Below are 16,972 nucleotides of genomic sequence, written 5' to 3' on the forward strand. Positions count from 1 at the left end.
GCCCTTTTAAGAAGCGCACAGGGGGCGGGGGGTAGGGTGGCACGTGTCACCTCTCCCCTGGCTCGCGACTGGCTGCCGCCGCCCGGCTCCGCCCCGCCCCGCCCCCTCCCAGGGCTGCCTCGAGGGACCCTCCTCCGCGCGGGCCGCAGGAGCTCCCACTTAGCGCCTAGAAGTGTCAGGCAGCTTCCATCGCGAAGTGACTTAATCTTCAAGAGAGGAAGCTCCTAGTTGGCATAACAAGGAAACAGGGCCAAGACCCCAGGTCTGCCTGACACCAAAACCTACCCTCCCAACCATGACACCGGAAGTCAGGAGTCCTAGGACACTGGCAAGTGTCTTAACAGCCCGGGACAGGACAAGGATGCAGGCGGCTGACGCTAACTGCTGCTTGGAACAGAAACTGGTGATTCTCGAGGGCAGTTTGTATGTATAAACGCCTTAAAAAGGTTCACACCTTCCAACCCACTTAGAGGACGGAGCTGGGGAAATGAATGGGGAGTGCAAGGAGCTTAAACAGGAAAACTTCCCCGCAGTATTACTCGTAATGGAGGCTGGAATAAGCAAAATATAGGGGTTTCAGACATGTTTAGCATACTAGAATACTCTACAGCCCACAAATACATTTTAAAACCATACAGCAACTTACCACCTAACATGAGAGGGGAGAGGGTACACAAAACTATCAGAAAATGACAATGTAGTGCTCCCAGTGATGTCTCTAGATTGTGGTTATGAATTATTTCTTGAGGTCTTGTCAACCTCAAAAAGAACTTGCTGTGTAATCCACTGTGCAATACCCTCTTCCCTGGCACCCCGCCTTTTCCTCAGCGACAAACTGCAGGCGGTTGAACTATAAGACTCGAACGGACTCTTCCAACGAGAGGTTCCTGGCCTTGTTCTCTGCCCACTTTCAAGAGCCTCTTCCTCCACCCCCACTCAGATTTCCCCTGAGGACTCAAAGGTGTCAGCCCATCACAGCACCAATGCCCAATGCAAAGAACACATGATTTATTAAAGACAACTTGTCGTCAACAGCATTGATTCAAGGAATAAAACAGATGAAAAAACAAAAGCAGACTTCCATTCTGACCCTGGAGTGAGACCTGCAGAATTCTTACAGCCCAGTCTCTAAGTGTCCAAAGTCCTGGGGGCAGCTCCCAACCAGGAAGCCCTGGGCACGCTGGCTCTCAAGGCACCTCCCTTGAGAGTCTGGGGAGGGGAAATCACCAAGGGCCTGTCCCTTCCTCAGGCAGTATCCCACTGGGGAGCGCCGTGTAATCTGGACATGGTCCCTGTGCTCCCGATCCTCATCTCAAGGTCAAGGAAAGAGCACTGGACCTAAGTCTGCCACTGAGGCCAATCAGACGCAGTGACTCAAGTAGTATGGCCGCAGGAGGGTAGGCGGGGGACAGGCAAGAGGGAATGCATCAGGTGTCCTGAGCAGGCTGCTGGGCCCCAGGCTGTGGCCCAAGCCTCAGGCTGTGAAGGGCTCCAAGTTGGGACTGAACCACCAGCTGACCAGTTCTGGGAAGAGGCTGAGCCAGGCTGGTGGGAAGCAGGGTCTCTGTGCCATGCTGGGGTCTTGCAGTCTGGAGACGACACCCACCCTGTTGTATCCCTTACACTCAGGTGCAGTACAGAGCTCAGAGCCCTCCCAGCCAGAACCTGCTGGAAAACCAGGAAAGTCCCACAGGCAGGTGGAGAGGATGCTGACTCTGACCTTGGAAGGTCAGGAAGACCTCCAACTGCTTGTATACTTTCCCAGCCCCACCCTTCATCCCCAAACCAAGCACTTGCCAGTCTGCAATAAATAACTAGGAGTCTGAATAAATACAGTAAAAAAATCTCCCAAGTACTGTGTGTTGGGAGGGGTGGCGGCAAAAAGGCAAGTGCGTAAAGTCCCAGCAGCATCCAAGATACAGCCTGGTACAGGAGCCACTTGGGGACAGCTCTTCCTGGGCCCCACAGCCGGGCCCGGGAAGGCAGCACAAAGTCCTGGCTGCCAGACTCGGGAAGGCTTTGGGGACAAAAGGGCCACTGCTGGCCAGTCTGAGGCGGAGGCCGCTTGCTGTATCGCCCAGCCTTCCAGATCCAAACCACCTGTCTCCTCACAGGAGGGCGGGCCTTGGTCAGAATGTGCCCACTCCTCCCACAGCCCCGTGGCAAGAGTAGCCAGCTGCTCCTGCTCCGGATGTCCCTGCCCCAAATCCTGGGAACAGCCCAAGCAGGTGACCAGGGAAGGGCCAGCACCTCCTTCAGCCTGCCTGGGCGAGATATGGCTCTCCTGGCACCAAGAGGATCCAGAGCCTTTAAGCTCAGCTACACCTGGCCCAGGGAGACTCCCATTGGTCCCACTTGCCCTTTATGGGACTCACTGCCCTGGGCTAGGACCTGGAAGCCACAAGAATGACGACTCTTCTGAAACACTTGGATCCCAACCCCCGGTACACTATCGCTTTCAGGTCCTTTTCCTCTGGGAGAGAAGGGCCTTTTGGGGGAGTCTCTGGAAGCCCCAGCTCTCCCTCTTCTCCTTCCTCCATCCCCTGGGCAGAAAGGAGGGTAAGGGGCCCAAAGCCTTGCAGGCCGTCATTTCTCAGCAGCTTTTGGTTTCCAAGATTTCTGTTGGGAGTCAATTCAGGACCCTGCGCTGAGGCACTGTGGACTCCCTCCCCGTCTGTGCGACCTGGGGGCCCAGGGCTGGGAATGTGAACAGGGTGCAAAGGCCAAGGTTGACCCCCAGGGATTTTGTTGAGCCAGACTCCTCATTCTGTTTCTGGGGTTCATGGAGGGGAGGAGGGGGAAGAGCTGGGGATAAGGCACCCCAAGAGAGAAGGGCAGAGGAAGAACGACAGAGGGGCAGACAGAGCGAGAGTGAGTCACACACCCCCTCTGTGAAAGAGGCAGAGGGAGAAGGGGAGGAGAAAGAGCCCTCGAGGGACCAAAGACACCCCACCCCCCTCACATACACATGGACACACACACACACACACCACACAGGAGCAGCAGACACCCGGGAGATGAAGAGATACATACACGTCCACCCAGGACTACAGACAGAAACACACACTCGCAGGGAGAGGGACAGAGAGTTTGACCTGGGCCTGGCAGCTTCTTAGCTCCTTCACAGTGTCACCTTCCCCATGGAGAAGCCTAAGCACCAACCCCCAGAAGAAGTGGTTTCTGGCTCATTTGCCAAGCACCTCCCGAGACCAGAGCCCAGAAGACCAGAGCAGAAGAACAAGAAGGGAGCAGCCGAGCAGAGGCAGGGAAGGACCCTTGTCGGCCCCCAGTGCCCCCAATGTGCCCCAGCCCCGGAAAACCACCCCATGAGCTCCAGCCTTGCTCGGCAGCCTGGGCAAAAGGTCCCCAGGATGAAGAGCAGGGAGAGAGCTAGGGCTGCATGGTTAGGAAGGAACATGGCACAGTGTGTCCCCAGCGGGAGCGGCCGAAGGGGAGGGAGCCGGGTGAGGAGGCCTGGAGTGGGCCAATCCTGCAGTTTCCCCTCAGGCTGGCTGGGATCCCACAGGCTTCTGCGTGTCCCAGAAGCCAGGGCACAGGGGTCGGTGTCTTCTCTCCCAAACCTGGGCCTCTTGCCAGGAGGCTACTTGGAGTCTTGGAGTTCCTTGGCTTTCTGAAGGATCTGGCAGACATCTGTGATGGGGTAATCCTGGGCAGGGGAAAGGTCAACAACATGCCTCTTAAGTCAGCTCACCTTTCACCACTACATGCCCTTCCTTCCCACTGGGCCCTGTCACCATGCTGGGCCCCGGGCCGGAGGGACAGGGGCCACAGGCCAAAGACACCTGCATGTCGCCCAAACCTTTGCTAACGCTACACCCGCTGCTGCACTAGCTTACCCGACCCAATCAGCACCGACCAGTGCCACAGCCCCTTCCTTAGGACTCGGGCCACCCTCCCTCCCCTCCCTCCTGCCATCGAATCCCAAGCACCGTTCATCCCGAGCCTGGTCGTGGGCCAGATGCTGCTCATGCATTAGCTCAGTGGGTCACCTCGTCAGTCTGGTGAGAAAGTTACTATGACTGTGTCCATTTTACAGACCTGGTCAAATTACTGAAAACCAACCCCAGGCCAGGCACTGGAAACACTGAGGCCTGGAGAGGCGATCTCTTGGCTCGGGTCACATGACTACCACAGCAGTACAAAGATGTGAACCCAGAGCTGTTTACTCTTGAGCCTACGTTCTGAACCACTGCACCCCAACCTCCTCCCCCAGGTCTGAGCACTTTCACCAACAAGCACCACAACGTACCGGGCGCCGCCGGGCCCCGGGTAAGATGAACTCAGGTAGAACATTTGGGTCAGGGACGCCAAGTCATTCACTCAAGGCGACACCACTCAAGTGGCAGGACCAGAATTCAAACCCAGATCCTAACCCAGATCTGCCTCAGGAGTCTGGACTCTTCTGCCCTGTTCCTGACCCCAGCCTGAAACAGCGGCTGGCAGCGGTGGGTGCTTGGTAAGTACCTGCCTCACGACCAGGGCCTGAGCTGGGCCCCCCGAACCCCATTACCTGCAGGAGCCGCATGTTTACGGTGAAGTCCCCTTCCAGCAGCTGCTCCCGGATCAGTCTAAGGAAAACAAGCAGAGGGGCACCTGGGCGGCTCAGTTAAGCGACCGACTCTTGATTTCAGCTCAGGTCGTAATCTCACCGTTGGTGAGATCAGGCCCTGAGTCAGGCTCTGCGCTCACAGCACAGAGCCTGCTTGGGATTCTCCCTCTCTCCCTCTCTCTCTGTCTGTCTTTCCCTCTCTCTGCCCCTCACCTGCTCATGCACATACGTGCTCGCTCTCGCTCTCAAAATAAATAAACTTTAAAAAAAAAAAAAAGGAACACAGCAGCAAAGCGCTAGAGCCCTGGGCCACCGAGCGCGGGCCCAGCAGGCCCCTTCCTGCTCCCGCCTTACCACCCGCAGTGTGACACCCGCCCGAGAAATCCAGAGGCTCACTGCCCACGAGCAGCCCTGGCCCTCTGCTCGCGGTCCACTCACATGAGCATGGCACAGCACACCAGGAGGAGGAAGTCGAAGCGGTTGTCGTCGGCGAAGAGGGAGTCCCAGATACGGATGACGTCAGGCAGCAAGAACTCCTGGGACAGCAGCAGTGTCAGCCAGCGGAAGGCAAAGAACTGGGGCTTGATGTTCTGCTCTTGCTGGGGAGACAAGGCGCGGGCATGGCGGTCAGCCGCCGTGCAGTGTCATGTGGCCTATCAGACTGGCCGCGCGTCTGCGCCGGGCATGGGGGGGGGGGGGGGGGGGGGGGGGACGGCACTGGGGCCGCCCAGAGAGCCGCACTCGACCACCAGAGGGACGGCTGCTGTTGTGGCCAGCCGGTGCTGTCAGATCTTCGATTTTTCAAGAGGAGCCAGAAATCCGTGCTTTTATGTAAGCTCCCTAGATTTACAAATGGCTCGGATTCTTTTAAAATGCAGTATGGGGGCGCCTGGGTGGCTCAGTCGGTTAAGCGGCCGACTTCAGCTCAGGTCATGATCTCACAGCTTGTGAGTTCAAGCTCCGCGCCAGGCTCTGTGCTGACAGCTCGGAGCCCGGAGTCTGCTTCGGATTCTGTGTCTCCCTCTCTCTCTGCCCCAACCCACTTGGATTCTGTCTCTGTCTCTCTCAAAAATAAATAATAAAAAAAAATTTTTGGGGGGCGCCTGGGTGGCTCAGTCGGTTAAGCGTCCGACTTCAGCTCAGGTCACGATCTCGCGGTCCGTGAGTTCGAGCCCCGCGTCGGGCTCTGGGCTGATGGCTCGGAGCCTGGAGCCTGCTTCCGATTCTGTGTCTCCCTCTCTCTCTGCCCCTCCCCCGTTCATGCTCTGTCTCAAAAATAAATAAAACCTTAAAAAAAAAAATTTTTTTTAAATAAATAAAAATTTTTTTTTAAATGCAGTATGGATTATAACCCTGGATTTATGGACAGACAGACTATTACGGGGCACTTACGATAAGCCCAGCCTTGTGCTTCACATGTGAAGTATATTATTTCATTTATTTACTCCCCGTACAACACCTTGTAAGACAATTACTCCCCATAGAGATGAGCCGTCTGGTCAGCCAGTGAGTATTTCTAACTGAAAAACCATGTTACAAAATAACAAAAACATAATTCCAAATCTGTTTAAAGGGATCTGTTTATATGTATCTTCTTGTTCACAAAATTGTTTTTATATAGTTTCTTTTCACAAAACTGTTTTCCGAAATAAATAGGGAATGACACTCCAAGAACTTTTTAGATTATTTTTAATTTTTAAAAATGAAGTTCAGGGGCGCCTGGGTGGTTCAGTCCGTTGAGCGTCCCACTTCGGCTCAGGTCATGATCTCACGGTTCGTGAGATCTCACGTCCCACATACAGCTCTGTGCTCACAGGTTAGAGCCTGAAGCCTGCGTCGGATTCTGTATCTCCCTCTCTCTCGGCCCCGCCCCTGCTCACATTCTGTCTCTCTCTCAAAAATAAACATTAAAAAAAAAAAAAATTTTTTTTTAATGTTTTATTTATTTTTGAGACAGAGAGAGACAGAGCATGAATGGGGGAGGGTCAGAGAGAGAGGGAGACACAGAATCCGAAGCAGGCTCCAGGCTCTGAGCCGTCAGCACAGAGCCCGACGCAGGGCTCGAACTCACGGACCGTGAGATCATGACCTGAGCCGAAGTGGGACGCTTAACCGACTGAGCCACCCAGGCGCCCCCCAAAAAAAAAAAAAAAAAATTGTTTTTAAATGAAGTTCAGAGGCGCCTGGGTGGCTCAGTCAGTTGAACGTCCCACTTCGGCTCAGGTCATGATCTCGCGGTCCGTGGGTTCGAGCCCCACATCAGGCTCGCTGCTGTCAGCACAGAGCCTGCTTCGGATCCTCTGTCTCCCCCTCTCTCTCTGCCCTCTCCCCTTCGCTTGTGTTTTCCCTCTCAAAAATAAATGAACGTCTTAAAAATAAATAAATAAAAATAAAAATGAAGCTTGCACTTTCTCAGAGGACTGCTACCAAGCTAAAGTCATTTAGTCTACAGTAAACACACTGCATCATGCCTGGCCCACAACAGGCACCCTATCAACTTCCTCTTCGTGCCCGGCCTGCTAGGCTCCCACGTCAACTGCTGCCTCGGTCTCCCGGTCGGGCCCCAGCTTTCAGGCCAGCACTCCCCAGCGGGAGCAGCCACTCTCCATTCCCGGACTCAAGCCAGAACTTGCCCCCGGCCTGGGGTGCTGAGGAGGCCTGCTATCTGTGCCCCTTCCCGTCCGTCTGCCTTGGCCCCGTGGTCCTCACCAGTTTCAGGTAGAGCTCCATGTCTTTATCCTTCAAGGTGGAGTACACCTTTTCCATCTTGTAGGTGATGCCACATTGGGAGTCGTCCAGGCTCTTGATGAAGTTGTCCCGGATCTCAGCCATGAGGTTGGTGAAGCAGAAAAAGGTGTCCGCTTCGGCGTGCTCTGGCGATGGGTGGGGGGAGGGGGAGCAGCTGCAAGGGAACTGATGCCCTCCTGCGTCGCACCCCACCTCTCCCGTGCACGACGTCTCCCCCTTTGCCTCTGAGCTCCTCCAGGCCGCCCACCCTCCTGGTCCGGCCCGGGCCCTCCTCTATCCTTGACCACGCTCCGCCCCCAGACTAAGGACACCACGTCTTTCTTCTCACACCTTCGGGCAACACTGTGCATTTCACTTAGTAACTGGTTACATGCTCTTCTGAGGACACTTTTCAAGCCATTTACTTGAAGCCTTGTCAGTCATTCAGCTTCCGGAATGTACCGGTCATCTCCTTTTATCAGAACTTCCGTTACCCACGCTGAGAGCGCAACACACTTCCCACATCCTAAAAGGCCTGAACTGGAAAGGACCTCAGAGATGATCCAGGCTAACCTCTCACCTCTGACAGAGGGAAGAAGAGGCCCAGAGGTGGGGCGCGAGTCGCAGCGCCTGATAAGGCCCATCAGCCAGGCTTTCCTGGGCCCCTCTCTCTAGGGAGCCGCATGAGGGGTGCGGGCAGCCAAGAGGCCTTTTACCTTTCCACTCGCTGTTGGGGTCGGTGGCAAAGGTATAGTAGAGGGGCCCCACGATCTCGTTCATGCCCTGCACGTAAGCGATGCCAGGATTGAGCTTGGCGTAGATGAACAGGATGCGCTCCACCACCTCCCAGTGGGCCTCGCAGCCGTTGGGCAGCACCTCATACTCGTTCAGGGAAGAGGGCGTGGAGTTCTTGTGTGGGGAGCACATCTGGGGAAAGAGGGGAGGAGCCGGTAAGGCGGCGACAGCAGAGATAACGCGTTCCCGCCAGAAATGTTTGCCGTTCAGGCAAGACTCGACTTCCAGCTTATGGGGAATACACAGCACAGCGGAACGCATCCAATGTCACAGGGAGAAACAGGCAGACAAACCCAGAATGTGGGGTATTCCACAAGGCAGCGGGGCCGAAGCCTAATTTATGGTGCCAAAAACCAGAACAGCGCTTACCTCTGAGGTGAGGGGCACTGACTGGGAAGGGGCGTGAAGGAACTTTTTGGATGATGGAAACGTTCAGTGTCTTGACTGGGCGTATACGTAACTAAAAGTTCATCTAGTTGCATACTTGAGATCTGTGCATTTTACTACATGGAAGTTATTCTTTACTTTTTAAAAAACCTGTAAATATGTCAAAAACAGACAACTGGCCAAGATCCTTCAAAAAGTCAAATGCTGTGGGGGAGCGGGCCGGAAGTGGAGGCCTCCCTGAGATCAAGAGACTAATGAAATATAACATCTCAATACCACACAGACACCTTAATGGGTCTCGGATGCAAAGTCAAATAACTAAAATATCCTTGGCACAACTGAGGACATCCGATCACGGGCTGGAAGTTGGGTGTTACTGTGGAATTATTGTTAATCTTCGTATGTGAGGATGGTGACAAAGGAGGATGTTCTCCTTCCCAGGAGACGCCCACAAGAGTACTCGCGGGCAAAGGGTCGGGGCGTGTGCAACTTACTCTCTCTACATATAATACACCCACAAATATGGCAGAACATTCACAACTGTTGAATCTAGGTGGAAAGTATACAGTTGGGAATCGTACTCTTCTTTCAACTTTTGCGAACGTTTCACCTTTTTCATTAGGAAAAAGTTGGGAGATAAACAGAAGAGGGATCCCTGCTGAAGAGGGATCCTCCTGCGACAGAGCAGAGGTCTCCAACAGCGGTGCTGGCAGGAGCCCCCAGGGGCGCCGCAAAGATCCAGGTGCCGGGGGTTCCCTGTGTGAGAAAGCTGCAGGCAAACGCAGGCAGGGCCGGCGTATGAAGCCATCCGGGAAGCACAGGATCCTGAAGAAAAAGTCCCTCCCCCATCATACACGCACGTGCAAACATATACACGTGTGTACATGTGTGCTCACACGCACACATCGCTAACATTCACTGACAGCTTTCCATGGGCAAGACCGTGCTCTGCAAGCATTCCTCCATGAAGTCCTCTGAACAATCTAGAATACCTGCTCAACGTCATTTTGAAGACGAGGAAACTGAGGCTCAGAAATGTTAGGTCACTCGCCAAAGTCTCGCACTACGTGGTGACAGTAGGACTTGAGCCCAGACTGGCTGACTCCACAGCCTGCAGCCCAGGCCTCAGAGAAATGCCTTGCAGCCTTCCCAAAATCTGCAGAGCCGTGACCTCATTTCAACCTCCTGGTGATTCAAAAGCCAGCATGGTGGAAATGATCCTGCCCAGTTTACAGGGGAGAAGGTGGAGGCCCAGGAAGGTGAGGCTGGTGTTACTTCCCCCAAAGTCAAACAGATGTTCAACTTGAACTAAATGGCCCAACCGCAGGTCCCGAGGTCTAGGGATGCAGCTTCTGGTCAGGTTCTCTGCCACCAGGACCAGATCAAGACCTAAAATGGGGAAGAGCTCCGCTCTCAGACCCCAATTACTGCAGTGAAATGAGTGAAGCCAGGTCCGCACCTTGCCCTGTAGCCAGGACATCAGCGGCGAGTAGGGTCGCCCACGTGGCCAGCCAAGCATTCTGCACCCCCTGGCACATGTCACTCTGTCCCGGGCACATGGGACCCTGGGATCAGCTGTTAACTGCCCGCGTCACCCCTGCAGCAGAAAATGGCTGCTATCCGAGAGACACAGAGATGTGATCAGTCATTCTACCTGAGGGAAGAAAGCTTCTGCAGTATTATATGTCACGAGTCTGTTGGAGGTTACAGAGAAGGATTTTTCTACTGTTGGAGGACAATGAAAAGTTTTGAGGAAAAAGCGGGAGTTCCATGTACTCAAACATAGGTGTAAATTCAGGAAGAAGGTAATACGCTTCATTTGGCCACAGGCTGCTTCTCAGAGGTACAGGAATCTGCTAGAAGACTGGGGTTCAAACGCTCCGTGCGACTTGGCCAGCGCAAGCCCTAGCAATTCTAGCTCCTGATCTCTCAAGTCTATCCACGTTTCACCCCGGCCCCCACCTGCCTGTGCCTGGACACAGCGGCCGCCTCCCGTCCTCCATTCCTACCCTTCCAACACCCCCACGGCAACTGCCCACGGCAATCCGTCACAAAAGCAGACCGGAATCACGTCCCCGCTTTGCTTAGAATGCTCAGAAGCCCCTAGGTGGCCTCACAGCCGCTGACCTTGCCAGCATCCTCTGGCGGTGCCCCCCTCTTGCCTGGCCGGACTCTGCTATTCCCTGAACACACCACACTCACTCCTGCCTGAGGCCTCCACTATGCCCTCCTCCCCACCTGGAACGCACTTTCCTGCTAATTCCTGGCCTCTTAGCTGAAATGTCACCTCCTCGGGAAGTCTTCCGGGACACCAAGGCCAGGTGAGCTCCTCACTGCCTCACTGCTCCCACACGTTCTCATCAGCGTGTAATCGCTTTTTCAAGAGGCATCTCCCCTGCTGCTCCTTCAGCACGCGGGAGGACCCTCCCCCGGCCCCCCACAACCCCAGACTTTGATAGCTGACTTGCAGAAGAGCCCCAGAGGTGGACCTGGCAGGACCAAGGTCGCTTTGGGTAGCTGTCAGGGCAGACGGCCGGTGGCCAGTGCTCCGAGGGAAGCAGGAAGGAAAAGGCTGTCACGGGGCGTCCCTGGGGACCCCGGGCTGGCTCTCACATTTGTGACTCCGCTCCGGTTCCGGGCCACTGTCTGCGATTTCAGCGTCGTCTGTTCCACCCGTTTACGAAGGGTCTCAAACTCATTCTGGGGGTCCAGGATAAGGAGGCAGGGGTACTCGGTGGCTCTCTGGAAGAAAGATATATCTGGGCACAACCTCCTGTCAAGAGGGAACAGGAGAGAGCACTGTTACTCAGGATGAAAGTTTGGAGCATTTCATCAGCACCCTGTTGCCGGGTGCTCCACTATTCCAAAAGGCATTTTTTGTGTTTTTTAAAAAATTAGTAAGATTTGGGGCACCCGGGTGGCTCAGGTGGTTAAGCATCTGACTTCGGCTCAGCTCAGGTCATGATGTCACCATTGGTGAGTTCGAGCCCTGCATCGAGCTCTCTGCTGTCTTTAGATTCTCTGTCTTCCTCTCTCTCTGCCCTTCCCCTGCCCTCTCTCTCTAAGAATAAAAAAATAAATTTAAAAAAATTAGTAACATTTTTGGGGGAGGGGGAGACATAGAAAGCAAGCAGGGGAGGTGTAGAGAGAGAGAGAGAGGGAGGCAGAGAATCTAAAGCAGGCTCCACACCATCAGCACAGAGCCCAATGCAGGGCTTGAACTCATGAACTGCAAGATCATGACCTGAGCCAAAATCAAGAATCGAATACAACTGACTGAGCCACCCACACGCCCTGTAACATTTTAAGAATTTAGTGTTTGTTTGTTTGTTTTTAACATTTATTCTTTTTTGAGACAGAGAGAAACAGAGTGCAGCCGGGGGAGGGACAGAGAGAGAGGGAGACACAGAATCCGAAGCAGGTTCCAGGCTCTGAGCCATCAGCACAGAGCCCGACGCAGGGCTCGAACCCACGAACCACGAGATCACGACCTGACCCAAAACCAAGAGTCAGATGTTTAACTGACTGAGCCATCCGCGTGTCCCTAAAATACCCACATTCTGATTTGTATTTCCATATAGATACACACACATATAAAATTTTTAAGTGTCATTATGGTCTTATAATCCAATTCTCCTCTTTAACCACAACCATCTTTCCATGTCAAAAGTATTTATCTAAAAAATAAAAAATATCTAATACATATAGGGTGTTCAGTGCAGTGTGGTTTAAAATGGTTATGTTGATAAACTAACTTGAATAAAATGGTTATGCTGCACGTTGTGTAACAGGATAGTATACAGCCGACACAGGAAGACGTCCAGGACAGAGGGAGAGGAAAACTCAAGGTGGGAGACAGTCTCTACGATGCGATCACATAGGTTTGGTTTCGTTTCGTTTCCAGTTTTACTGAGATATAATGGACCCACATCGCTGCGTCACTTCAACAGGTAAAGTTTTTCTTGTGCACGTTACTGCAGCACAGGCACGCTTTCCAGACTTCTTACACCTAGCACGTTGCAAACCTGCCCCCCCCAAAAACACTGAATGACATGCTACAATCGCTACCAGTGTGAGACAGAACCTGTTTCTCTAGAACCGGGTTCAAGACATGGTTCTTGACGCAAACTGTCAAGACGCCTCGTGCACAGAGGCCGCCCCAACTCCGCCCTGAGAATGCAGGAGGCGAGACCCTCTTTTGCATCCTGGCTGAGCCGCGCTGGGCTGGGTGTCCACCTGGGGCCATCTGAAGATGGGGCCGGACAAGCTGAGCACGGACAGAGGAGCAGCGCCCAGGGCCGCGAGGGCCCGGAAACACGGCCGGCACCCGGTGAAAGCAGAACTGAAACCCGGTAAACTCACTGCAGATCTCCAGCTCCAACCACTCAACCCCACTGCAGGGAGGCCTCCCTTCCAGCTCCTCACACAGCCTTGTGGGAGATCCCACCCACTGCCAGACTCGCCAACCCCACAGGAAGCAGGAGCGTGTTTCCACGTCTCTCTGCCAAGCGGAAAAGCACGCCCAGGCACACACTGAGCCTCACAAGTTTTCAAAAAACACTCATCTGATCCTGTCACTCCTATGCTCAAAACCTCTGCATGACTGCCCCATGCCCTTGGGATCAAGTCCAAGGTCCAACCCCCGCCTCCCTCCAGTGTGGCTTCCACCACTGCTCCTCGAACGTGCCTCCATGCGCTTTCGGGGCCTTCCCGCAGGCAGCTCCCCACCACCACGGCCTTTCCCTCCCTCTTCCCCCAAGGCCTCTCACTCCTGAGACCTCTCAGCCGAGGCCTCCCCCCAACCCTTAAAGCACCCTGAACTCTCCCCTCAGGGCACTGACCACAAATGCTAATTACACAGAAGACCCATCTTGCTGAAGGACTATCTAACCATCCTCCCCACCGGGTTCCAAGCTCCTTAAGAAGGGGACCACGTCTGTCAATTCCATGCTCAACCCTGAGCTCGGCACTGAGCTCGCCATAGAGCAGGATCTCAGTATCTGTCGCAGGAAGGATCCGATGAACCCATAAACACCCGCGGCACGACAGAAACTAAGGCAGGGAGAAAGGAGAGCCAGGCACTCGACTCGGTCACTGGCCCTGTTCATAGGCCGACATCACTGGGGCTCGGACCCACCTACCAGACCAGCCTCCAGCCGTTCCTCAAACACCCACCTGTGGGCGTGGGCTGCAAAGGGAAAGGACAGGACTGGGAAACCCCCCAGAAGTCCCATGGGCCAGTTCCTGACCCCCAGTGCCCTGCTTACCGGACGTCTTTGTCGATTTGCAGCAGCACCTCGTTGTCCTTGAAGTATGTGTTCCAGCGGCTGTCGGGGTTGGGGTTGAGTGGCTGAGGGGAGAGGATGAGCTGCTCTGTCCCAGGTCCAGCCAGGGCCCCAGGGGGCAGATTCCAGTCTGGGGGGGCCTGAGCAGAGGCCCAGCGGGGACTCTGAGACAGCCTGTGAGCTACTTGGGGAGCCTCCGACATCACGTTCTGCTCTGAGGACACCCCTGCTGGGCAGGGACCACCCTTTCTGTCTCAAATGCTGCATATGCCAGGTGCTCACTAAACGCTTGTTGAATGAACGCATGTTGTATTATCAGGTCTCTTCGAATCTAATTCACCTTGCTCGGAATCGTCAAGTCTAAATGTTGGAGGACGGGCCTGGGTCCATCCATCTCCACTTTCTGCACAAGGGGAGGGGCTCAGTATCTGAGGAGAGCATGAGGCTCCCTCCAGGCCACAGAAAGACCATTTATTCTCACTCCTGCCCTGCTCTCTCTTCAATTATAAAATCACAGAAATTTCCCCAGGGAACAGAGGCGAGGAGGAAAGGAGACACAGCACACACAGAGGACTTGGCTCAGTTCTACACACACACACTCAGACCCCAATTCATGGCCTACGTTCCTGACCAGGCCCAGCGCCTGGGAAGGAGAAGGGAGAGATGACGGCCTCCAGGGGCTGAGTGGCCCAACACAGAGAGGAGGTACTGGATGGTCCAGAGGGGACCCAGACTGGCCACATCTGTCCTCTGGGGTAGACGGAACTTCCGGCTCCAAAGCCTGCATCCCTCCCTACTCTGTAGCCTTGGCCCCTGCTGAGACCCTTACTCACATGGTCCTCAAAGGTCACATCCTCCCTGGACACACCCATGTTGGCCTTGGCAATGCCAGGTTGGATAATCATTTCCCTCAGGAACTGAGAATACAGCTCCCTGCAGGAGAGAAGGGGAGAGAGGATGATCCCAAGGGTCTTGTCCAGGGAGCCTGGACCAGAGAAGCAGCAACAGGAGGCAAGGCAGGCCCAGCACCACCTGCTGTCTGATAGGAAGGCCCTCCCGTCACCCCCCTTTCTCGTGGTCTCACCTCTGCTTGGCCAGAATGGAGGTCCATGAGGCTCTCTCCAAGGGGAGGTAGTTCAAGAGAATCTGCACAGAGGGAGAGGAACAAAGCTCTGTCGACTCCTGGGCCCAACCCCAGACAGTAGGTGGAGGCCGACAGGCCTCAAGGAAAATGTCTAATAAAGGCCAGAAGACCAGATGGGCTGAAACCCACGCGTGCAGGTGTGGGCTGGGGGTAGCCTCCCCTTTCCTCTCCACTTTATCCCAAACCCACCTTTTCCTCTGCTTGTCCTCAAAGAGACCCTCGCAAAGGATAAGGAAACCTGGAGCTCAAGAGGCTGGAAACCAAGACATTGGGTTTCTGCTCCCACCTCGGCTAATAGCTTTGGGCAAAGCGTGGCCTCTTTCTGTCCCATTAAGCGTCACTTCTACTGCCCTGTGCGGACCAGGAAGCAGAGAGCTTCACTGCCACTACTACGTGTTCCTGCCCCAAGGGAATCCTGGAGGGGATGCCAAGAGGAAAAGAAACCCAGGACTTCCCAGAAAAGTCTCCTCGGACAAGCAAGGAAAGGCGCAGAAGAAGGGGAAGGGGCCAGGGCGGGGGCAGGCCATGCAGGAACCCAAGGACTTTTGGCAGAGCAGGCACCCCACCCCAGGCACACCCACCTTCCAGCAGAGGCACCGAAGTCCACCCTCACAGGGGATGCCTGTGGACACAGCAGGCAAGAGTCACGCCCCAGGCCAGAGCCCCCAGACCCCCCCAGCCCTCCACCTCAGAGCCAGTGGGCAAGGAATGGAGTGCGTGAGAAGTACTTCCTCAAGAATCATCTCCTGTCAGAAAAATCATTGGACTACAGGCTAATCCTGTGTATTTCTCTCCATGACCCCTGCCCCCACCCCAGAGCTCCCTCCATGGGGAATGTTCTTTTGAGGATAACGCCTTTTCATCCTTGGTATTTGTTCCTCAGAGCAGCGCTTACCCACCACCACCATCTCTGCCCAATCGGAGTCAGGTCTCTCATTATAAACGATAATGGCTCCATGAATTGTCCTTCATAGCATCCAGCCCAGTTGGGACTGTATAACATGGTTTGCGGATTTATTTAACCTCTGTAACACCAACAGCTGGGTGAGCCCCCGAAAGAGAAGAACCAAATCTGCCTTATATTCCCAGCCCCTAGCATGGGGCACAGCACACAGCAGGGACACTGTAAATATTTGCGGAATATAAACTAAGCTATAAATGCTAAGCACTCTGTGCCTTATGGACATTACTTCACTTGACCCTCATTACAACCCTAGTAAGTAGAGAAGATTAGCACTGTCATCCTCACCTTCCAGATAAAGAAACCTATCCGTAATGACAGAGCAATGGGGGACTCCAACACAGGTCTGTCCGTCTTAACTCTACAGCCCAAACTCAACGCACAATGGCTTCCCCGAGGCCTGGTAGATTCTTCAGCTCAGTACACACCCCATGACCCCTCAAGACCTTCAGGGTTTAAATATCACTCTTGAACAAAAGACAAACGTCTCCTGCGATATTGTCAGGAGCCTCACTAAAGCAGCTGCTGCTACGGTACCCCTAATACCGTGAGTGGGAGCTGATGCCCACCTCCCTCAGAATCTGCATGGGGACAAGAAAAGCAACTACCAGAACTCCTTGCTGACCAAGTCACAAGGGCAGAGCAGTAACAAGAACCCACACAGAACACCTTAGGATATTTTAAAAGATAAGCAAAAATCTCTGTGCTGGAAGGTTAACCATGCCAGGGAGGGCAAAGTCAAACACTGCTGGGGTTCAGCTCCTTAAAGTCAGGGTCTCAAGGCTAGAATTTTACCGTTAACCAAAGTTCACCATTGCCTGAGTCAGCTGTAATCCCCAAGCCTGGGAGAGAATCAGGAACTGCTCTGCAGCTAACGAAATTCTACTACACAGGAAGTTTGCTGAGGAGTGAGGCAGACCCCGAAGCGGCTCGAGTCTCTTCCCCGCTCCAGGCTCCCGCATTCGATCCTCTCGAGTAACCCTCAGCTAGCAGCAAGCACCGCTTACACCCCAGGAAGCATCCTAAGGCCGAGGCTTGCTCTTGGCGGTCAGGGCAGTCAGGGGTGGCTGAGAGTCCCAGAATCAGCAGAAGGCCCCACGAGG

The 16,972-nt window shown here is 54.3% G+C and overlaps 1 protein-coding gene across 3 annotated transcripts in view; it reads right to left on the reverse strand.

Moving 5' to 3' along the window:
* Window positions 1–986: 986 nt before the first annotated feature.
* Window positions 987–16,972, reverse strand: part of LOC125917936 (TBC1 domain family member 13) — a 29,401-nt gene continuing 13,415 nt past the window's right edge. For 2 of the 3 annotated variants that reach the window (XM_049624010.1, XM_049624009.1), the window contains 9 exons: window positions 14,849–14,910; window positions 14,598–14,697; window positions 13,747–13,829; window positions 11,093–11,252; window positions 8,014–8,224; window positions 7,280–7,443; window positions 5,009–5,169; window positions 4,532–4,589; window positions 987–3,667 (listed from right to left, as the gene is read on the reverse strand). In XM_049624010.1, coding sequence (XP_049479967.1) covers window positions 3,602–3,667; window positions 4,532–4,589; window positions 5,009–5,169; window positions 7,280–7,443; window positions 8,014–8,224; window positions 11,093–11,252; window positions 13,747–13,829; window positions 14,598–14,669 — 975 coding nt within the window. In that variant the 5' untranslated portion in view covers window positions 14,670–14,697; window positions 14,849–14,910 and the 3' untranslated portion in view covers window positions 987–3,601. Of the gene's footprint in view, window positions 3,668–4,531; window positions 4,590–5,008; window positions 5,170–7,279; window positions 7,444–8,013; window positions 8,225–11,092; window positions 11,253–13,746; window positions 13,830–14,597; window positions 14,698–14,848; window positions 14,911–15,489; window positions 15,531–16,972 lie in introns of all 3 variants that reach the window. The other variant, XM_049624008.1, reaches the window with a different exon arrangement.

The sequence above is a fragment of the Panthera uncia genome, unplaced genomic scaffold (assembly GCF_023721935.1).
Source record: "Panthera uncia isolate 11264 unplaced genomic scaffold, Puncia_PCG_1.0 HiC_scaffold_318, whole genome shotgun sequence".
Lineage (NCBI taxonomy): Eukaryota > Metazoa > Chordata > Mammalia > Carnivora > Felidae > Panthera > Panthera uncia.